The following is a 23,554-nucleotide window of genomic DNA, read 5'->3' on the forward strand; positions in this document are numbered from 1 at the left end:
TCTACTTTAGACAAAATTACTGGTCTTCCAAATCCTAAATATAATCATATTAGCTCAGACCAAAAATTATTTCGGACCACTATCCTTTTTCCAAAACAAAACAAAACCAAACCCAAAAACAAACAAACAAAAAATAGCAGACGGTTGCCTAGGAGAAAGGGAATACAGAGTACAGAGCAAGCACATGTGAAATTTTCTTTAATATTTTCCTGACTTCCAACTTCCTCCAATCCAAGATTTCTTCTGGGTGAAACAAAAGTTTGCCTCCTAAGCATCATGTCTGATAGTATCACCTACTAGTTCCTGTGGCATTCCACAGCCATCAAGAATTCTTTCAGTAGAATCTCCCTGCTATTTTATCATTGCTCAACTCCAGAGCAGGAAAAGCAATTGTGAAAAACTGCATTTGACAGCCAGCAGCATGGTAGTTGCTACATACACCACAGACTGCTGAAGGGAAAATAAAAACTACTTCATGCATGACATTGAATACTAAAGAACAAGAGGACTGCAGAGCACACAGCTGGAGGTTGGACACGGGTGGGTCAAGAGGCTTGACTTATTAAACTGTCTGATCAAAAAAAATCCACTGTGAGAAAAGAAACAACAAAGAGATGAATTTTCAGCATTTATGTCAGTAACATGGAAGTTACAGGTTCACAAAAGTTTCTTTCCCTTCAGTTTAAAGGAAAATCAATGCAAATCACACACAAATTCACTCCATTATCTTTAAGAGAAGAACATTCATGGAATTAACTGGACATACATCTTATCCATCTTTTTTCAGTGCTAAAATAAAACAGTTTAATATGAAAGAGTAATTTGGTATCTCCAAAGATCTTCCTGTCTTGCTACTGTGTCCAGTCCTACCTTCTAGACTACGTCATCTCCCCTTTTGATACAGAGGCAGCTATTCCAGTGTAGGTAATCAGTACATAGTGGTTGTGCTGGTTTTGCAATGATTAATTTTTGGTGAAGAATGCGGGCATCAATCCCAGTACCTCTCGTAAGTGCACTGGTGTCTGGCCAGTGTCAACCCATCACATTTATGTACCTGTACAGCAGGACAGGAGCAAAAACAACAGGCTGGAAGCAAAGTGAAGGCAGGAGCCAAATCTTGGGGAAAGGAGAAATACTTCTGCCTCTTACAAATACATTTGTGGTATTTTTAACTGGTTATGGCCAGTCATAAATTTAATTTATTTTTATGTTTTTGTATCAGTCAACACAGAGCTCCCAATCCAGTTTTTAGAAGGAAGAAAGCTGTGCCTGCAAAATACTGACAGCGTGTCAGTACTTAAAGGACTATTTTGGATAAGAATGTTTCATCAAGTGAAATGAACAGAGACCCCACCAGAATCTGAAAACAAAACAGAACTGGTATCAGAAAGCAAGCCTCCTTGCCATCTACTTAACTGCACAGAGTCCTGTAATTTTGTAAGTACTAGAGATGTATATGTGGATTAGTACTAAGTCATGTTTCCTCAGTGCAGCGGCAATTTAATGGAAATTAAATTAAATTAAGGAAAGAGGAAATCATTAACAAAAACTGGAACCAGAAGAGCAAGACCAAACAGGGTAAGATTATGCTGATGATACCAAGTTTCTGAGTTTCTCTTTCCTCAGATTCAACATTTCATAGGTACATACACTGCAATGCACATTTTAGAAATTCCTTTATTAAATCTCGGCATTTTGTTCTAACATTGTAATATTCCTGTAAAAAGTAAACTCTAAAGAAAAAGAATTTCAACAAGCAGGAGTCTTAAGAGGCTAATAGCACTGATACACAGGAGTGAAAACATGGGTTCCTCTCCCAAAGCAGAGTGTCAGACAGGGTCTGCCCTGAGGAAGGACACCAGAGCAACACAAACCAGCAACATCATCAATCACTATCCCTGAACTTGTGAAACTAATACACATTTGGAATCCAGGAAGGAGATTCATCACAAAAAATTGTGTGTGTTCAAAGTGAAAGGGAACCAGGTTGTGAACAGATGTAATGTTTCTGAACTCATAAAAGTGACGATATTTCCATACAAGCAAAACTATAAAACAAAGAAAATGACATTTGCAGTTAGTTCCATTATTGCTAACAATGTGGATAGACTGGTCAGAAATGGTGTGGCCAAGTGGTTCAGCGAAGGATAAAGTTTGGGTATAATCCCAGCTGAGACAATCACTACGCTGACCTCAAGAAAGCCATCTGACCTCCTTATCCCTCAATCAACCAGCTGGAAAACTGGATAGAAAGCAGAAGTGGGTTGAAAACCAGATGTGCAGATAAATTGGGTCTTCCTGGGTAAATAAATTACAAAATACCCTATACAGAACATAAAGAGTTTGATGCAGGTGGGAACAGTTTATTTAGCACTTTATTATGTGTTTGATTAAAAAATGGCACTGGGGACTAAGATTGTAAACACTGCCAATTTACTTGGAAATGCATTCACATTACCAGAATGAAATGAACTGGAAAGGAATGCAACAAACAGAGAGTAAGACACACACACAAAAAAAGAATTTTATAGACAAGAGTCCTCAGAAGTCACTAACTCATGCACAAGGTTATTTCACACAGGATATCTTCAACAAGTTCATCGCTCACCTGAGGAAACTCAGAAAGTCCTTTCATTCCTTTTTTTAAAGTTCTAAACTGCAAGCATGACTTTAAAAGCAGCACAGATGATGTTACACTTTTATGATGGTCTCAACTTGTAATGTATGATAAAAGTCCATAAAACAATAGATGAAGGCACAGACAAAGAAAAGCTTTATATATAGAGCAGATTGAACACAACACTTTTTATCAGACAGGTGATTTTTCAGAACTTTATCACTTTAAATTATGTAAGTCATAAACCAAAAATTTTCAAACAATGCACCTTAATTCCTTTTGGACATTCAGTGTTCATCCCAAGAAATGGGAAATCAAGTGAAAAAAGTAGTTTTGAAGAGTAATTACACCTTATAAAGTGCTATTTTAATCAAACTTCTGGTGCCATCCTGTTAAATGCCCAGAACGAGAATGACTATCCACATTTGCAGTTTTTGATTTTGCCCCTCATTAACTTCTAAACAGTTTTTTTTTTGCATCTTAGCCTCAGCTGGCTCATATGCTGTATGTGACATGCAATAGTGATACTTTACATTGTGCAATGTGCAATTTACAATTTATAATGTGCAATAAGTGCAATGAAATAAATTATTTCAGCCATTAGATAGAAAAATTAGGTAAAGTAGCTCTGATTTAAAACCCAATCAGAGATTCAGCATTCTTACCACTGACTATACACTCTGAGTAACATAATAGAACTAGATGCACAGGTAATCATAAAAAAACAAAACCTAACAGAAGGAAAAAACAAGACAGTGACCCCAAAATATACAATAAAGAAGTATCTTCAATAGCATTATATACATGTACCATATGTCACAGGGCCAAAATTTCATTGAAGGAAACAACACATCTCACATTCTCCTCTCCTTCTCCAAAAGGAGTGACTTCATAAAAAGTAGATAAAAAGTAGATAATAAGATAATTGAAGTCAGAATCTTTTGCTTTCTTTGGTACTCCCCTGAATAAATGCATGCACGTCTAAAAGGCCATACACTGTGATTGATACTCCATCAATTCTCCCTGCTGCAACTGAGGGCAAGGTATTGATCTGGCATTTTAAGATCATAGGAGTGTTTTCTCCCATTTGAGGTTATAATGTACAACTGCCTATTTTACTTCAATTTTAAGGAAGACCTATATCTATGGCATGAGAATAGAGTTTTACTTAATGTCAGCCATACCGACTTTCTCCTCCACACCACAAGAGAAGTGATGGGTCCCAGCCTCATCACACAAGGAGACAGATTCCTTCATTCTCACTGTGGTGCCCTAGGTGGATCAAAAAATTCTGATCAATGAAATATTTTAAAAGAAAAGCTGAAAATGAAGGTTAATTATTGATGCAGTTAACGTTATTGCAGCTGTGTGGCAGTATAAACTGAACTGAGGGCTCAAAAAATCATAATTAGCTATCAATAAATAATGCTGTCCTTGAAGACAGACAGCATTGGTTTTTTAAAATTAATTTTTGCAGGCATCTCTATGAGAGGATTAAAAATTATTAACAAGCCACTTTCCTAATTAAACCCTTCTCCCTTATTTTAAAAATTTTCAACAGAACTTTTAAAGCTATGGACAAATCTTCCAACACTGCACAAACCTTCAAAAGCCAGGCACTCTATGTAAATTATATGTTGCAACAGTATTACTTTAACAAGTAACTCGGCCATAACATATTGAAAAAAAACCAAACAACTAAATATCTAAGGTGAAAAGCCTATCTGGGTATGTTTTAGTGTTTAGCTCAAAAAACCTGGATATCAATGGTACAGACACTACTAAAAAGTGAAACAGAATGAGAAGTTTCAAGAGAAGAACAGCCTGCAAATTCAAGTGATCAAAGGGACTTTACAACTAGGCCAATAAGCACTGGTGCTGCTAGGAATTTCATAGCTAACAACTAATCTTGCAAAAGCTGCTAGGAAGTACATCACTTTGATCTATAAACCAGTACACATCATCACAACAGGCAGGAAACACCTATCTGGAGCAGTAACCATAAACTTAGGTGTAGATGAAGCAGATGCCTGCGACTATAAATTAGGAATTTATCAATCACCACACAATTAATACTAAATTTTCTTGAAAGTGACAAGAGAAATGTGATCACCAAAGGGGAAAATAGAGAGGGCTGCAGTTGCATGTAGGAGAAATCCACACACCAAAATTTGCGAGACTAAAGGGCAAGAGAAGCAGAACCAACTCTAAATATGGAGGACATACTCCCAAATACATAGGAAGGATGACTGGCAAAACGTAAAATAAGTACTACTGGAAGTACAGGAAATCACATTTTGCAGGGGCTGATAGTGCTGATTACATGAAAACATCAGGCATTAGATAATAGTAGAAGAAAGATCAGTTCATGCTTCACTTGAAGAGCTCTTGAGCTTTACCACCTTGACTTCTGATAACCACCGAGGGCCACAGCTGCCACTGTTGATTGCACAGCACCAGCTCTGTGGTATTGGGATACTCACAGCTAATTTACAGTAAGTATCAGTTCTGTGTACAGAGTGATGAGTAACAATATGCACAAACTAACCTTTAGCAAGATGTATACTGCTAATGAATGAGTGAAACCTTAAAACTAGCCTGATGTGCCAGCCTTCTAAACACTCGCAAAAAAACAATGTCCAGTGCCCTGGTACCTCTTTAGTTACACACCCAAGAAGAGAATATCCATATGCACAGAAGAAACAAATCTCAAACCACAATGACGTGAGAGATGTTTGCAAGCACATCAGTGCACCTAAATAAACCAGCTCTCTGATCCCTAATTAGTGACAAATGCTCCCTTGAAGACATTGCTCAGTAGTCCAAAAGCAAGAACTTGCACTTAAGAAAATAAAATTCCTTTCTTGAAGGATGCACTATAAAGCAAGTCTAACAAGTGCTCACTCTTCCATTTTTTCCCCCCCTTTCTAGAAGCAGGATGAAGTGTCAAATACTATTTTGTTAGAATAACCATATACTAACCACATCTTGTTCTCACAGTCTACAGCAATTTTTATGCTAAACACAACTATCATAAATCAACATTAGGATTAATAATGTGCTTTTAATCCCCTAAGATTTGCACAGTACAGATTTGACATTTGGGTTTTCAGACATTAGCTAATTAGTGTAATTTGCTCATTAATGCAGAATGGAATTTTAACATGATCCTTACACAATTTCTTGCAGAAATATCTTTGCAGGATGAAGCCACCCTCCCACTGAGGATGGTGTTTTCTCTGTTTGAAACTCAACATCCTCTTTCACTAGAAACTGTAGACTCAAAACTCTCCAGTACTTTTGTTCTCAATTAACTCAGCATAACTCATCTTCTCTTCAAGATCTTTAATACTGCTTTTAGCACGGAAATCCGTATAAAGTGTTTACAAGGAACTACAGAAAAAGCACAGCTGAACAAAAGGTTGAAATAATCGTACACTTCTTCCCCATCCACAGACTTTATATTGTCATGGTTTAAGCCCAATTGGAAATTAAGCACCATGCAGCCACTCACTCAACCTCCCTCTCTCCCCACCACCGCAGTGGATTGGGAAGAAGAACAAAAGTAAAACTTGTAGGTTGAGATAAGATTAGTGTCATAATTGACACTAAAGTGAAATACAGTGATAATGGCAAATGATAAGAATATTGGTAAAAAAATGGGAAAAACCAGTGATGCACAATCTCTCACCACCCACTGACCAATGCCAGACCCCCTTCCCGGACCCAGGCCAGCCACCCTTCCAGGGAGCTCCCCACAGCTGATGCTGGGCATGACGTGGTGTGGAATATCCTCCCACTGGTCGGTTTGGGTCACCTGTCCCAGCTCTGCTTCCTCACGGTTTCTTTTGTGTTCCTCCTCACTGGCAGAGCATGAGCCAAAGAAAAATATCCTTGGCTCAGGATAAACATGACTTAGCAAAATTCCAAAACATCAGTGTGTTATCAACACCATTCTCATTCCGAATCCAAAACATGTACTGTAACAGCTACTGAAAGGAAATTAACTCTACCCTAGTTGAAACCAGGACAATTATATACAGCTATCATATCCACATTCTTCATAGCAAGAGACAGATACTATCATAATCTCAAAGAGTAGGATTTTTTTTTTTCCTGGAAGATAAAAAACAAGCAGGCACTCACTGTTATGTGTCACATATAAGGAGGAAACACATCTGTGTTCCGAAATGTCTTTGTGCTGCCATCAAACAGTGCAACCAACTCTGCAAGCAAAGAATTTGGCTGCATAACTAAAACATCACTCAAACATCTCGAGCAATAATGTTCACCTCTAATGCCTCATGAAAGCTTTTTCATTCCAAACAATTGTTTTTTTGCAAGAGTAAAGGCAATCACAGGAGACAACCTATGCTAAAAGGAATGCTACAGGAAGATTTGCAGTCAGGCTAAAAAGTATTTACAGAAATAAACCAGCACTTCTATATGAAAGAAAGCATAACTGGAAAATATATAAACAAGTCTAGACTAACAGATAATCTTTCATCGTATCTTTGCAAGTAAAGCATTATCAAGAAAGTAAAGAAAAAGTCTATAGACATTAAATGCCCAAACTACAGAACTTCACACATGCTTAGGGGAAAAAAACCCCTTTGTTTATTAATGCTACTTCATTTTACTATTACATAATTTATCCTTGCCAAATTCAGCCTTATTGTGATATATGGATTTCTCATGTGAAATTCCAGCACAGACTTGATTCAAAGCAGAATACACTCAGCCCATGAGACTCGGCTCATATGCAGCTCTTCAAGACAAATCATGTAAAACCTTCAGCCTTTTGATGACTTGCACCTGTTTTACAAATATTTTTGAAGAATGCCTGGCTACTCAGAAATTGTTTTCCTCCCCATCTAATAACCACAGTCTTCCTTCAAGTTTGCCAAAAGCCCACTAACAGCAATGATGGCATGAAGAATTCTAGTCCAATCAGTGAACAGACAACTGTTTAATGTAGCCAAATAAAATGTACTCATCTGAATCCATCAGATCATGTTTTCTCCAAACTAGTAAACAGCTGCAGACACAGTCTGCTTCCCATCAAATGTTCCATGTATAACAAACTATACCTTGTATCTGATGGTTCACTAGTAATTTTTCAATACCATGACTTTCAAAACATATGACAACTATATTTTATTGAAGAAAGGAATGGATTTAGACTGTCCAAGCCACAAATTGAAGACCAATCCAGAAACTGAGCTGTAGGTGCCAAAAGTCTGTTAAATGTCAGTATTTGCTGGCATTTTTATTGTTATGAATACAAGTGCAGACCAACTTCTTCAAAGAAGAAACACACTTGAAGCATGACAGAAAGGAAATGCTCACAACTCCTTTTATAACAGCACAGGAGCGGAGAAAATAACTCCTTTAACACCGTCTGGAAAAGGTATCTCAAAGGAGTAGTTGGAAATGTGTTTAAAAGATGGAGGACTTTAAAGATAAATGTACATTCTACATTCTGGTCTTTGGTAGCAACACTAACAACTAGGAACTTGGAAAAACTGAAATTTCGATTGCCACTTTAGTGAGACTGTTAAAGTATAAAACATCTACCCACCATAATTTTTTGTGACTTATTTTCAATTCATTTACAAGAAAAAAAAATAAATCCTTGTATGCTCAGGAAGACAGAGGAAGCCAGCTAGACTGAGACACATTTTCAAATCTCTGAACAGCAATAAACCATTGTGAGCTTAAATCAGGTATTCACTATTTTTGTGCAACTGTACATAAATTCCCAGCCTTTTAAACATCTAACTGACTCTTGAACATACTTCAGAGAGCTGATTTTGCACAAGCGCGACTGTTATAAACTGAAATTAAGTGCATCCTTTCAGTGAGCACAACAGGACACTAAATTTAGGATATGAAAGCAGGAAACAATGACCCAGTCTCTCTCAGAGAAGACAGCGGACAGCAGTCTAGTGAGAAATGGGATAACAATGCCTAAATTCTCATCCTATATCAATGACTAAAATTCTTATCCTACCCTTATCATACCCTCTTATCCATGGTTGCAGCCTGAATTTCCCGTGGCACGCAACTCCAAGGGAGCTCCCCTGCTGTTACTGTGACACTCAATGGAAGCACAGTAAAGAAAATCGGGATTAATGTCACTTCTAGAAGCATTAACTGCAGTTACTATGTCCACATGGCTATCCTCTGGAAAAAAAAAAACCCAACAAAAAAACCCATTTTAGAGCTTTATTAAATTCCTTTTCAGCTGACACTTATTTCCTCCTCCCTTGGAGAGTTCTTGAAATTTACCTGATAAGAGTTCTTACGGCGGAAGGTGCTTATTCCAGGATCGCAAATATGTAACACTCAAAGCAGAAAATAATCTGGCCATAAATTACCAAACACTTACTTGCATTAATCTTTGAAAATGAAGTTGAGCATGTTAATTTTGAGGACAATGACAAACAATTTCTGCATTCGTGGGGACTGCTGACACAGTATTTTTAGGTAATGAATGAATGAATTAGTCAACATGTCACAACTCCAACTTTTAGCAAATGTTTGGTGGTACTCTTAGTAAAATGACTTTCCACACTGTGACTGAACACAGCAGATAAGCTCTTGAAGCTCTTATTTCCAGTATTTGGCCCTTACATGCAACTGATTTATTAGTATTAGAAAACCTGGGGAAAGCCTGCAGTTAATTGAAGAAAGAACATTTCTACATTTATTTTTAAAAATGTAATTCATATATTAAGGAATGTATGCTACACCTGATGCATGACTTCAGCAAAGATTAACTGCAAAAAACTACTAAACAGCTGTATAGCCTGTTTTCCAACATGTATATAGACTGTCCATAATGTAATGTCTTGGATTTCAGCACTAAAATAATAGAAGGTTTCCTGCTGATTTCATATCAGCTTGTGGTACAGGTGCAAAGGACTTAGGTTACTGGCAAGCACAAGGAAAATTAATCTAGAAACCAGAAGAGCAGTTTCTCACATTCCATGAACAGTTAAAAAACTTAATTGCAATAGCACACACATCAGCTCTGGATGTGTAGCCAGCTACGTTATCACTAACCAATGCAATCAGAATTAATAAAAAAGCCAAGTATTTCCTCCAAAGGTAATTGATGCATACAGATGACATAACCAATAGCTGGGAATTGGTCCACCCAACTTATTTCTGGAGGTTTCTGGGTCTCCATAGGAATAAAAAGTTCTGTTTTCTTAAAAAAAAAATAAAAGGAAAAGGAAAACGTAAGTCTTGCAAGAAACTTCATTTGAAGCGAATGAAGCTACTACTGCAAAAGCTGTAATTTACAGTAGATGAATCACTAATGTCTCTTATAACTATGGATATACATATAGGCTATATTTTAGCCCTTATCCTCAACTGTTACAACTTCCAGAAGAAATCCCAACTGGCTCATTAAAAGAAAGATCAGAGAGTAGAAAAATTTACTACAGTAAAAATTCTCTCAAGACAAGAGGAAAAAAATAAAGCCAGGCTTTGTGCAACTACTTTTAACGGAGCTACAGTCCAAAGAGCTGAGGTAACATCACAAACTGACTTCTTTGAGCACAATAAAACCCAAAGCTGCATACCTTACCAGCCTATCTAAAAAGATTCAAAAAATCCTTCAGGAGGCCACAAAAGACATGCTAGGGTAAAAGGGTATAATGGATGTGCATATAGACCTCATCTGCTGTCAGAGGAAGTTTTGTCAGAGAATCTACGTAAGTATACTGTAATTTAAAATAGCTACATGCAAGCTTTTCCCAAAACAGTCAGGAAGAAGCAGGCAGTCTGGGCTGCTTCTCATCTGACATGAGAAGAACAGTGTGAGAACTGAATTAAAAAGGAATGAAAAGAGCTTCTGATGCTTTAACTGCTTCTGGAACTTTGCACAATAGGAACCTAATGCAAAACTGTGTGAAGAACTGTCACACATATCACACACGAAAAACCCTTTACACCTAATACCTCTTTATCATAAGGAAAACTGGAAGCTGCATTGTCCTAACATTCCTCAAGCTACATCCCTCTGCAACACACACTGTCATACAGGTTCAAGTTCACAAAAACGCTAACACAAACACAGGGCATATTATCTGGCACTTTCTAGATGATAAATTAATAGATTTCTATAAATAAAAAAACACACACCAAATTCTATCCATTCTAGTGAAAGCTGTGTTTCATCACCTAGAAGACTTAACCTTCACATTAATTCTTAGAAAGATCCATATCCTGTCACAGGTCTGATTTTATCTTTAAAAGCAAACCCCCAAACTACAGTATTTTATGAGTTACAAAAGCAAATTCTCTATAACAAAATTTCACAGAAATGAATACACCCTCTTCAGGTGCATATTTTTATCTGCTAAACAATGTCTCTAGGTTAAAGTCTAACAGAGTAAAATTTGGATAAACCAGTAAAGTTAAAAGATGGGCCAAGATTTTGCCACAGATGATGTGGAATAATGATGAGTGGATTTGAGTTAGCTTGACACCTCACCTGACAGGCTTTCTTTCTCTTAGCAAATCTTCCAGACTCTTTTCACAGTGTTCAGCTGCCACAACCAGTCTCTCTGATTTAGGAAGAAAAAAAAAGTAAGAAAACTGGAATCCAAATGAAGCTCAGAGTAGAAACTTCTCATTCTACCTGTTTGACAGATGTTGAAGTATTTTGACATATATTGTACAAAAAATTACACATAATAAAATGTTACAAGATGTACAACTTATGGATAACACCATTATTTTTTGTTTATGAGATACAGAAAATTATCCTTCCAGTTTCTTCATGCAAAGCACTGTTAATCCAACTACCAATGCATCCAGTAATCTCCTAAGAAATATCAAAGCCCTCAGCCAATGTCAGTCAGATTCGACTGAAGAACAGAGGTCTCAAACACAAGTAGATATCAATTTGCAGCAATATGTGACTGGGTTGATGGAAGATATTCAAAGTAAGGCCAGCTTGGAGAAAAGGGACTCAGGGTGAGCACATGAGCTTCAGCCCTGACAGGCCAATGAGTTCATTGCCAGCTCTAGCACCTCTTGCCCAACATGGAGCTGTAGGGATCCCATATGTTCTGAAGATGGATGGGCTGGCTCTGAATGTGGAGGGAAAACCAAAACTGTTGTTGCACTGAAAGCAACAACCAAGGTGTAAGATGTTACAGGGGCATGTGAGGAAACTCCCAAAGAAGCTTTGGTACTTTCAGTCACCTAGCAGTCAATGATGACATTCAAAATCAAATCAAATTAAACTAATACAAACATTTCTGTAAAATGACTGTTACTGCAAGATAAAGATGGAAAACTGAGGAACTCAAGTCATCACATTATAGCTGGAATGCTTGTTACTCAACTCTGTTTCTCCTTTTTCCATTCAAAAGACCATTTAAATTTGCTTTAGAAGAAACAATTTTGAGATTGCCTTCTACAATGCTAGCATAGATTTTTAAAAGGTTTAATTTTACAAAAAAAAAAAATCCATTTGAATGTGTATCTTTCATTTTTATATTCCCCCCTTGAAAGTCTTTTGTGGGGGAATTTATACATCTAATTTATTTTGGCATTGTTTTCCTAGTCTGCTCTCATATTTCTCTGCAAGAGTGGAAACTGACATTTGCAAACAGAACTCCACAGACATTAAATCACTGGGCATAGAACTGACACATGAAAGTTCTGCCAGTATCAAAATGATAAAATTCACAGCTAAATTTCCTATATTTTATCAAAATTATTAGCTGCTATTCTAACCATTGTTGAAACAGAACAGTCTCCTGACTTCATGGTTAGACATTTTATTTACTATCCTTTAAGTTACTTCAACTATAGGAAGGTATTTTTTCTTCATTTTTATACACACACATAAATCTTCATGTCATTTACTCTTTTTAATCAAAAATACCATGTTTTACTATTTATTTTTTATTTATTAAATGTTATGTTAGCTTATACTTCCTAACCTTTCATCCCAAACAATATTGTAAGAAAATATCAGGTTTTGTTTCAAGTAGTACTAGTAAATACAAATGAAAATTATTACATTTTCTAGACCTCCTGACCACGCAAGTGAAAAAATTACATGTTTGAGGGCAAAGAAAAACACATAAAGAACTTCCTGACCCACTGAATACTTCAGTATCTGGAGTTGGCAATATCCTAATTTTGTAAAAATCTGAAATATTCCATCATACTGCATTCTAAAAGGAGAAAATAATTACTCATCCTACTTTATGAGACCCTGTAGCTAATCAAATACATACAATGCACTTTTGTATGAGAACACTCGATTTAAAAGTTAAAGGTGGGAATGACTTAAATTGTCACAGGTGCTGCAGACTTTCTGTGGAAATTAAGTGCTGTAGTCCTGCTGAGCTTGCAAAAGAATATCTAGAGCAGAAAGAAACAAATGAAGTTTTATTTCAGCTAACAATAAGTGTAACAACAGGTACTGAAAAAACCCTCCAAACTTGTACTAGAATAAAGTAACAACTAGTGGGAGAAATCTTTAAGAAATCAAAAGATAATTAACAGGAAGCTTGCAGCCAGGACACGAGATGACAGCACCCGCTGCAAATCAAGTACAAGAAACCTCTAACCATGACATGAACATATTCACAAGACTAGAACATGAGTGTAAGAGCTTACCATCAAAAATACATGTATTTCCACATTTCACACAAAGATGTGGCAGAGCAATTGAGTTCAAGAATTTTAGTGAGGTATAAAAAGAAGGAAGTTCTTAGCTTTTATTTGTTAGTGTAACACAACAAGACAAGACAGACAACTAATCTCTGCTTTGAGTCTACAGAGAAGAAACAAAAGAGCCAATACCGCCAGACATAGTAAAGGTATTCAGGAATTTTGAGACTGAAAATTGGCCACTTTCTGGTGCTATGAAAGCAGTATTCTGCTCAGTCACCTTAAAATATATTGTCACCAAAAAAAAACCAAACAAACTGTAATAACACAAAAAATTTGCTTATGAAACAGATACTCACCATGTTTACCTCTGGTAATGTCAACGTACTGGCAAAGTCTGGGATGGGTGATTGTTTTAAGGATTTGAAATCTCCCCAGAATTTTTATGGAGTTAGGTGTTAGAGGGAGGCCATTACTTCCACAGACATCATGGGGCAGAGCCGAGGCAAAGAACGTGGAGGCACCCATCACAGTGTCTTTTAAAGGAAACATCTTTTTCACACAATCTTAAGCCCTTCAGAGCAATTTGTGTTCCTTAAATAGAGAACACAAGAGTGAGAATTTATCAGCAAAAGATACAGACGCAGGTCACTAGTTGTTTACTAAATAATGCAATTAAGATTTATTTTTTCCCCCTCAGGAAGTCACACAGGAGAAACAAAAGACTTAACATTTGGTGTCTAAAAATTCTTCTTTCTCTAAGGGAACAATCTTGTTCAAAGCACAAAATTCTCAGTAAAAACTACTGAAAGTTTTTTACTAGTAGTAAAAAACTACTGAATTCATTTGTGAATCCCAACTGAGAGCAACTCCATACAGTTTGCACAAAGATCCTTATATACTAAACATATCTACTAAGTCTATAGAAATGGATATGAAAGATACCTTCTGTTTTAACTAACACAGCCCAGCTTAGGATACATAGCAAACACAAAAGACTGATCTTATTTTTGGCTTTTTTTCCCTGAAGAGACGCAGACATGAGATATGTATTTTTACATTCTCATAAATATAATAATTTTGAATATGTATGAAGAGTGTTAAGGAATCAAAGTTAAAAAAGGAAGAAAAATCCAAAACAGCTTTAAGCATTGGAATATTTATATAAGTATTTGTATTAAAAGTCTTATTTGTAAAGATACAATACTTTCATATCTCATGAATATTTCATACTTTTTTCAGATGATTTATTTTAGGATGTGAACAATGCACATTACAGTCAGAATTTTCCATTGGAAAGACATCAATTGGACAGAGTGCAAGCACAAAGATTTATTGGCATGCAGCAGGTTCCAATTGGAAACCCTTAACTATGTATTAATAATAAGAGCCTCCATTCCTGTAAAAACATCAAGTCTGCCAAATAAACTACTCAACATCAGAAAGAATATATATAGTAAACATTTAGAAAAAATAGCTTAGTTTACAGATTCAATTATAATCTTCCTTGGCACAATAGTCCTCTAATTCTTGCTCTAAAATAAAAGAAAACTACGTTATTATGATCAGCGTGGAGGGGAGGGGGAGTAAGATTATAGTAAGATCTAGTAGCAAGATTATAGTAAGATCTTATGTCTCTAAGAAGGTAAATATATACTGTACAATTTATTTACTGAGGTAAAATGTTCTCATTTTTACTGTAGAAAAATATTGTTAGATAATACTTTTCTAATACATTGTACCTGCATTCAGCTGACACATAGAAAGGAAGTTCAATAAAAATAATTGTTAAATACAATCAATTCAGTAAACATCTTAAGTGATTAACTCTCCTTGCACTCTAGATCGCTTGGCTTACAAGAAGGAATTGCAGCACCTGCAATGTGTTCAAGCAGGCAACTGCACACTCATCATTTGCCTCCTCTGGTTGGAAACCAGATGGGCAAAAAGCAAGATATGAGATATGATAACTTTTCCTGTCACCCACCTAAAGGAATCAATAAAGCATTGTAAAAGGTGGGCAATAAAAAGCATTCTCTTACTACAGAGTTAATTACAGAGAATCCATGAAAGCAATGGTAAAAGTTTTCTCTGATGACAGAAAGCAGCCAGTTCTGTCAATTTCAACCCTCACAGTCAAACTCTGATCTCTCCTTAATTCTCAATTTACTTAAATTCCAGAGACCGAGTTGAAAAATAACACAAGTAACCCCAAACTTAAGCCTTCCACCACCTTCAGAAAGGGACACATATTGCAGCTGAAATGAAAGGGGGCTTTTTAACAGATTTTCTTCAGTCTCAACATTTCTCAAGTAACTTATTGACATTTTTAAATTCAAAAAGAATCGTTATAGATATTTTAAAAGTTCATCTGAAAAAAGCTCTTCTCTATTTTTAAATTGAGGAGGTTTGTCTGTATTTTGTTTCTTTTTTCACTCCCCATCAAAGTCTGGCAGACCTATAAACACAGGAGAGTATTACACATTGCACTTACTTCAATGGACACAATTTTACACCTCAAACTCTCTTTTACTATATAGAAAAGACACATACTGCATTAATTTTATGATTCGAAGGAATTAATTGTATCCTGCAGAACTTCCCCACCACTTTGAAATGAAAACAGGAAGAGAAGAAGAAAGGTTTGTTATATTAAACTGACACCAGAACCACTTAACGCAAATTCAATTTTGGGACTGAATTCTGGAAATTCAATTCTGATAATCCAAAACAGCAAGGATGGAAGAGGAAGCGAAGACTTGTTTTATTAGTGTCATCTGAAATTACTGAGTCACTGTTTCCAAAGCACCATTTATTCCACATATGAGACAGCCTATCACATCTGTGAAACGTGCCTGGCATAAAGATTAGAAGTCCAGAAGTGGATTTATTGCATCCAATAAATATTGTTTATATTGTTATTGATATTAAACATTGTAATTTATTTATAATACATAACATATATAATAATATTATTTACTATTAACATTAAATATAATTTATTGGTTATGTTGACTCCTGAATGACCTCCCCTAGCTCCTTACCTTCATCCAAATCCCCCTTAGAAACCTTTATAGTACACAAAAACACTCATCAACATTCTCAGCAAAATAAATAAAAAAAGAAAGACCTTTAGAAATTCCTGTTAAATATTCAGACTAGCACTATTTTGAAAATCTTGCACTAGGTAGCTCTTTGATGACCAAAAATGAGAAATAAAATACCAAGTGGAACTCCATCTATTGAGGAATTTATTTCCTCCTCCAAATACCGAATATCTACTGCTCTCAGAGAACATATGTTTTTTCTTCAGAAGTCAGCCTTTTCTAGAAGCATCATTTACAACTTCTTCACTGCAGCAGTGCTGAGGTGATTCAGTTAAGGGACACTTAAAACTTTGCCCTTAGGAAAAAAGTCAAAACATAATACATCTGATTCTCAGAAGCAAATATTGCACATACAAAGAGACCAACCTGAATGGGTCCATCCAATGAAACACATCTATCAATTCCTAAAGCATTCATATGCAGACATAATTGCAAAAAGCCCCTTTAGGGACTTGAAATGGCTACTTAGTTAAATGCCTCCTGAGAACTCAGGTGTAAATATCCCTTACCCAACGAAGACAGCTTTTCTGAATTAAAACATAATTCTACTGTTACTAAATTATTTTTAAAACAATTAAGAGCAATTTCAGGAGAACAGGTAGCCTAAATATCCTGTACTTACACGTTTTCATTAAATCATGGTATGTTAAACAAAGGGTGCCATTTCATAGGAAGAAATCCTTTCACAAAATAACTTTACTCCCAAGTCTTAAAATATTCCTGCTACAACTACAGTAATTATTAATTTGATAAAATAACTGAAATAGAATATACAATTCTAACTAGCGTCGCTACTTCACAAAAAAATCCTGAAACTGAGTGATTTCACAAAGTTTATTAAGATGCAGAATAGGTATTGAAGAAAAGTTAAATTCTGCTACATCAGTGTCCTAATAAAGACCTAAAATGGGGACTTGATTTAGCCAATACACAGGTCTGCTCAGGAACTAAACCTGGCACAAGAGAAATCACTTTTACCCGGTTCTCTGAATGACTCCCAGAAATGCTGGGGGACCCTGATCCTGAATGGGACCCTGATCCCCCCTGTGCTGCTACAGACTCGCTGGCCGGAGAGCCCCTGGGGACACGGACGGGGACAGGGAAGGTGGAAGGGGGTGGGAATGGAGGGAGGGGATGAGAAAGGGAGAACGGGGATGGGGAAAAGGACAGGGATGGGGGAAGAGGCTGATGATAAGGATGGAAGGACGCGAAGGGGCCGGGCAGAGGGACGGGAAGGAGGAAAGCCAAAGGCTCCCGCGGTACCTGCGCCAGCGCCACCGCCCCCGCCGCGACGGCCCCACCCCGCCCCAGTGGCGTCACTGCTCCCCGCCAGCCGCGCGCTGTAGGGCCACAGGGGTGACTTGCACAATGCCTGAGCTTCCTATTTTTTCCGGGTTATTAAAAAACAAAACAGAAAACCCAACATAAACAAACAAACAAAAAAAAAAAAAAGAAAAAGAGAGCGTTTAACACCCTTCCTCAGGTGTGTGTGCGTGCTCTGCCAGTACTCGGGGAACGGGTCGTTGGGCGCCTAAGCCGTGAGCTTCCTCGGGGAGCGACGCATTCCCGAGCGCTTCTTTGCAAACGTCAGGCGCTCGCTGGAGCAGCCCCGAGAGCGGGTCCTTCTTCCCCGTGCGGGCAGCGGCGGCGGCTCCTCGGTTCATGTGAGTGCCCCGGCGGGGCCGCGGGCTCGGCCGGGCGGGCTCTGCCCTCTCCGCGCTCTCCGTGCCCCCGCCGGGCCTCGCCCCGGTGCTCCCTCGCCAGCCGCTGGGGAGCGGCGCCATGGGTGCCCTGGGGCTGCCCGTCAGGCCGGGCCGGGCCGACCTCCCTGGGGGGGGAGCCAGGCGGGGCCCCGCTAATTCTCTCCTGTTAATCTGCTGCGAGTTTCCAGCGCAGCGCGGGGCGGGTGCAGCGGGGGTGCCCCGTGGCGGTGGTCGCAGGGAGGCCGCCCTGGTGAGGGAGTACCCTGCGGCGGAGGGGCAGGGGCAGGGTCAGAGCCGCAGGAGGCGGTGTTACGGTCCTGCTTCCATTCATAGCAGGGATTTTATGGCAGGGCTGGACGTGTGCTCTAGCTGCAGGGCGGCGTTGCGAATTCGGATCCCGCGCTTTGCCTGGAGGCCGCGCGTGAAGTGGTTCGCCTCAAAGTGGTTGTGGTCCTTCATTCAGTCCTGTCCCTGGGATGAGGGTTTGGAAGTGGTGTAGGGCTTTGCAAGAAGATATGCTATACTAGCCTGGAAAGTACGTGCACAGAGTACCTAGTGACGTTTGCTGTTACTAAAGGAAACGTAGCTGCTGCCTCGCTTTTGGTTAATTGTATAAGGTTTCTTATACTTTAGCATAGCCTGGAGTGAACAACAGAGTATAACCCAGTATTTGATCCGTGCTCAGTAGGGATGCAAGGTTTAACATACGGCACGTGTTCTGTGCAGGGATGTGTGCACTGGATTGACAGGGATGAGTTTATGGTTATGTTGCCAGTCCACAGCCCCCCAGCATATGGCAACGTTCCTGAAGCACCATATATAATGGGTATCTATCACTGTTAAACCGATCTATATGAGTTCTGTATATATCAGATAGTGCTGTACCTGAGGCTTATCAATAAGTGGTTTTGAGCTGGGTTTAGCAACTGGCAAAATAAAGGCAATACTACTGCAAACTGAGTAATACTTGCATTTCTTGCTCTTTCTGTAACTCAGAGACTTTTAAGTGAAGTCATTGCTTTTCACAGATAGTTCTGGGGTTCAAGACACTTACATGAAATCTGCAGTAAGGTGAGGCAGTAGGGATTAAATGCAGCCTTCTGGTTTGGTGTGTCCTTACCATTCACTCATTATGTTATCCACTAGTCACATTTAAATTTTATTACGTCCTTTGGTATACTTGATGGAAAGGACACCCAAATTCTATAAAATTAAGCAAAACCAAAGTCTGAAACCTGAATTTTTAATACTGGATGTTGCTAAAAGGTATTATAAATTACTAAGAGAAAGAACTTTGAGAAATGGCTGGTAAAGTGGGGGTTTTAGACTTTGTTTTTGCAGGGGAGCAGTGTTGTATATTTTTAGGTTGCCTCAAGGGTCATTGCTTATCAATACAGCTTCATCATAATATATTCTCTCCACCCTGTCACTCCTTAACAATATATTCCTGTTGCAGTAATTTTGATTTATGAGAACTTTTAGCAATATATTTGTGGGTTGCTTAGGTGTTTTAGCAACACTGAATCCTGAAGGTGCAAGATGTTGAGGGCAGAAATTATTCTTAAAACTAGTTTCAGCAAATTTGTGCTCTATAATGTCTCTTTCCTGTTGTAACTTTATGCAGATTTTCCATACATTGCTCTAGGTATCTTTGTTTCTTTTACACCTTTAAATGTAAAGAGAGAAGGAAACAACTTCTCATTCTCCACACTGAAAGCAGTGGATTGTCTGAAGAAAATGGTATTGAATGAAAAAGGATTTTTGCTAAAAAAAAATTCTGCAAATCTTAAAATAGTCCATCAGATTGGAATACTAGGACTTGAGTTGCCTAGAGGCTTGAAAACTTAATGCTTCTGATAATGAAGCATATTTGAGTGGGAAAACAATCTGAAAAATAAGTTTAATGCAGAAAGGTTTGATGATATAGCTTTGATATTGTTGTAACTCTGATTTAGTATGAATTTAATAGTGGCAAGTTAACCTACTTTACAAGGCTCCGTGGACATACTTGGGAAATATGTATATAATAAAAATAATGTAAAACAGTTGTCATTAGGAGGATTGGTCAGGTGTGCAGAAGGACAAATCTGGTATTATCCTCCAAAATATTATGATATTTTTTAACTTTCCTGATTATGATCTGATTGTTTTATGTCACAGCTATTAATTCATGTTTGTATCTTCTAAGAGAGTGTTACCTAAAACCTAAAAAAGGTCAAATGCTAGCCAACATAGGCAAAAGTGAGGAGTCAGCACAGAGGGCAGCTGGTAGGAGCATCAGATATTTGCAAAGCAAACAGCACCTTTCTTGTAGTGGTATGAGTTACATGATGTCAGTCCAGCAGACCCCCAGAAACCCTTGTGTTCTTCTGAACGGTTACCTGCATGGTTCTTACCTTTACCAGGAAGCATTTCTGCTGCTAGATTGCCAGTCATGCTGGAGGAATCAAAGTTTATTTTTCATTTCCATGGTTACATTAGTATTAAACAATAGGGGCAGGAAAAAGGTCTCCAATGGCTTTTTTTTCCTCCAGTGTGATGGAAGCCATTCTCACTCATAATTTAATATAGCTTAAAAAAGATTTGGATACCTATCAAAGAAGCCTTTTTCTGTCTTTTTTTATCATTATTAATATTTTGTAATATATAATTTTATATTTATTTGTGTTTAAGAAAAGTGCTTTCTTAAAAAAAAATAAAAATCCATTAAGGAAAATCTTAAAGGAACTGCAGATCAGTAAGTCATCAGTTGAACAATTTTTTCTCTTGGAGGACAACAAAATGCAGTGCTGTCTGCATTATGATGTTAGAGGCCTATTTATCCAGAGTGAGTGTAAATTTAATTCATTGGTATTTCACTTCGCAGGTGGTTTCTTTATCCTACTTTCTTTCACACTTAACAAATCTTTGTTGTCCCAAATAAACACACTTGAATATGTGGAAATGTCACAGAAGGGCAGGTTTTACTGCATGGTTTTTAAGTTAAATAAAATACAGGCATGTAAAGGAAAGAAATGTGATTGGGTTTGTAACACTGGCTGTAACAAAAAGACCTTAGCAGAAGAGGAGCAAAAGATCTTCTCATCTACTGTAACTTAATCACTTCTGACAGATGTTTGCCTAGCCTGTTTTTAAAACCTTACAGTGATGGATATTCCACAGCCTCCAAAAGCAGCCTGTTCCGTCTATTACTCTTACTTGAAAGTTTTCCAAAACTTAAATCTTGCTTTCTTTTTCATGTCTGCATCAGACCTGGTGAACAGTTTAGTCCCATTCTCGTACCAACTTGCTTTGTCTTTGAAGAACAAGACCAGGTCTCCCATTTATCTTCTCTTCTGTAGACTAAACAACTGCACTTCTTTCAAGCTTTTTGATCTTCTTTGAAGTGTCTTGAAAAAGTTGAGAGACAGGAAAGGGGAATCTGAACAAAGGCAAATCTCTGTGCCAGTTGCAGGGGGTCTTGAGTATGTATGAGTTCAACATGAGTATTGCTTGGGCAGCTGAGGCAGTTTACCTAAAATAAAATGTGGCTGGTCAGGCCATTCCTGACTTGCTTCTCCCTTATTCCATGCTGTGTCCCTCACACTTGCTTTCTAGAGAAATTAGAAGTTGAACTTGTTTTCTGTAGGCTGGAGCAGACAGGTGTGGCAGGGTAATAGACTTTCAGGTGAGCAGTTGTTCTCTGTAGTTTTTGTGGTGTAGTTTAGTGTCAATTGATCGTGTCATTGCCTTTATGCTTTTTGAGCCGTAAAGTTTTCTAACGGTGAAGTCCATAACAAGCATGAAATATAGTGAAAGAATGTATTTTCTTCCTGAAAATACAGCCCCTGTAGTTCCAGTCAGTTGAATAGATTTGATGAAACAAGAGAAAGTGGTTGTTTAAGCATAATAAAAACGTGCTGGTTTGCTTAGGTTGCATGATGGCTCCAAATGTTTTGAGATTGTCACCACGTCCCTTTGAGTAGTCCAAAACTTTCCAAACATCCATGTTTACATTTTAATAGGAAAAGTTCCTTGCCTGAGCGTTCTCTGTGCTTCTAGCAGATGCTTTTAAGTTCAGTACTGTTAGAAATTTCTGGGCAATTGTAACTGGTTTTAGGCATGGCAATCCCTGTCAGTCTTGATTACAAAGTTCGGTGTGCAAGATTCCTGTTGTAGGGAACAGTTGCTTATGATGCAGACCTCTGGGCAAACTCAACCACTTTGCCTCTGGGCAAACCTCACCACTCTCAGTTCTTAAGTTCTTATGCCACTTTATGTAAATTAACAGCCTAGAAACTGCTCTTTGACTTCCAGAACTGTAGAGAGGGAAGATTAAACTAGCATTCACATTAGAAAGCAACAGATACTGTATTTAATCATCATCTGCTAAACACAATTCATGTAGAACTCATTCTTTCCTCAGAATTCTGAAATGCTGACAGAGATTCTATTCTGGATTAGGGGAAAATTGAATTCCTGGCAGCTGGTAATGCATTAAACATCATCAAAAATTGCCTTAAGTTAGGACATGTCTTCTTGAGGTCATTTGCTTCAATCTTTTTGGCATAAAACTACCTATTATGGAAGACTTCTATTTCCATTTCCTTCTCATCAGGAGCTTTCCCAGCATAGCTGAGTACGAATTAATAGTGTAAAGCTTAGTCTGTGACTTCAGGAGCCTCTCTCAGAAACTATCCATGGCTATTGGATCTGATTTCTATCCCAGAGTGTTTCTCAGTTACAGTTTAATGTACAGCTTTGTAGTGGCGTCTTGTTTCAGACTCTCAAGATAAGTGGACAGATCATTTCAGCAGCTCATTTGTCTGGGGCAGCTGGGGACTGCTGTTCCCCCAGCAGTGCAGGGGCTGGTGCATGGCATGCGAGAGACATTGCATTTGGCCTGCTGGCAGCTGCTCTGGAGGCAAGGCCCTGAGTTCACATCTGTGCTAGTCCTACTGTAAGGCTTGAAACCTTCTCTGTCAAGGGCTCTAATAATTGGTAACAGTCGCACACTAAGGAAGGTGCTGTTGCCAACTAGGATATGACACTGAATTGTACCCCGGGGAAATTAATCTTTTCTTAGGGGTTCAGTTATGCTTGCTGCATCACAGTGCATGAGTAATTTCACATCCAAGTGACCCTCTATAAAATAATGCTTTTGATAAGAATGAGGCACACACAGATCTTTTCTTTTCCTTTGCATTTTACTGAAAACTTACCCACAAATTAGAACTTTTGAAGACATTGAACTAGTATATGTCAATTGAAAATAATTGTTTAAAAATTATTGGATATTTAATAGAAGGATTTGGAACACAGCAAAATTAGAGTTAGCTGACTTGTCTTTAAACTTCTTTTGTTTCTATAGTTTGAATCCATAAATGAAAAATGGCTATTCCCCAAAAGCTGCTTGGAGGATTCTTCTGTCAGAGACTATCAGTCTTAATAGCTGACATCAGCCCTCTCAACATCCAAGATGGGTGCACAGGGAGTTT

The 23,554-nt window shown here is 37.9% G+C and overlaps 2 protein-coding genes across 4 annotated transcripts in view; one reads left to right on the forward strand and one right to left on the reverse strand.

Moving 5' to 3' along the window:
• Positions 1-17,783, reverse strand: part of TBCK (TBC1 domain containing kinase) — an 88,393-nt gene extending 70,610 nt beyond the window's left edge. For both annotated transcript variants that reach the window (XM_058837557.1, XM_058837558.1), the window contains exons 1-3: positions 17,638-17,783; positions 13,627-13,861; positions 11,127-11,199 (exon numbers count right to left, since the gene is read on the reverse strand). In XM_058837557.1, the coding sequence (XP_058693540.1) occupies positions 11,127-11,199; positions 13,627-13,819 (266 nt within the window). In that variant the 5' untranslated portion in view covers positions 13,820-13,861; positions 17,638-17,783. The remainder of the gene's footprint in view (positions 1-11,126; positions 11,200-13,626; positions 13,862-17,637) is intronic.
• Positions 17,784-17,916: 133 nt separating this feature from the next.
• The window catches only part of AIMP1 (aminoacyl tRNA synthetase complex interacting multifunctional protein 1), a 31,747-nt gene continuing 26,109 nt past the window's right edge, over positions 17,917-23,554 (forward strand). Inside the window, exon 1 of one of the 2 annotated variants that reach the window (XM_058837560.1) lies at positions 17,917-18,038. In XM_058837560.1, the coding sequence (XP_058693543.1) occupies positions 18,037-18,038 (2 nt within the window). In that variant the 5' untranslated portion in view covers positions 17,917-18,036. Of the gene's footprint in view, positions 18,039-18,477; positions 18,613-23,554 lie in introns of those variants that run through there. The other variant, XM_058837561.1, reaches the window with a different exon arrangement.

This window comes from Poecile atricapillus, chromosome 4 (genome assembly GCF_030490865.1).
Source record: "Poecile atricapillus isolate bPoeAtr1 chromosome 4, bPoeAtr1.hap1, whole genome shotgun sequence".
Lineage (NCBI taxonomy): Eukaryota > Metazoa > Chordata > Aves > Passeriformes > Paridae > Poecile > Poecile atricapillus.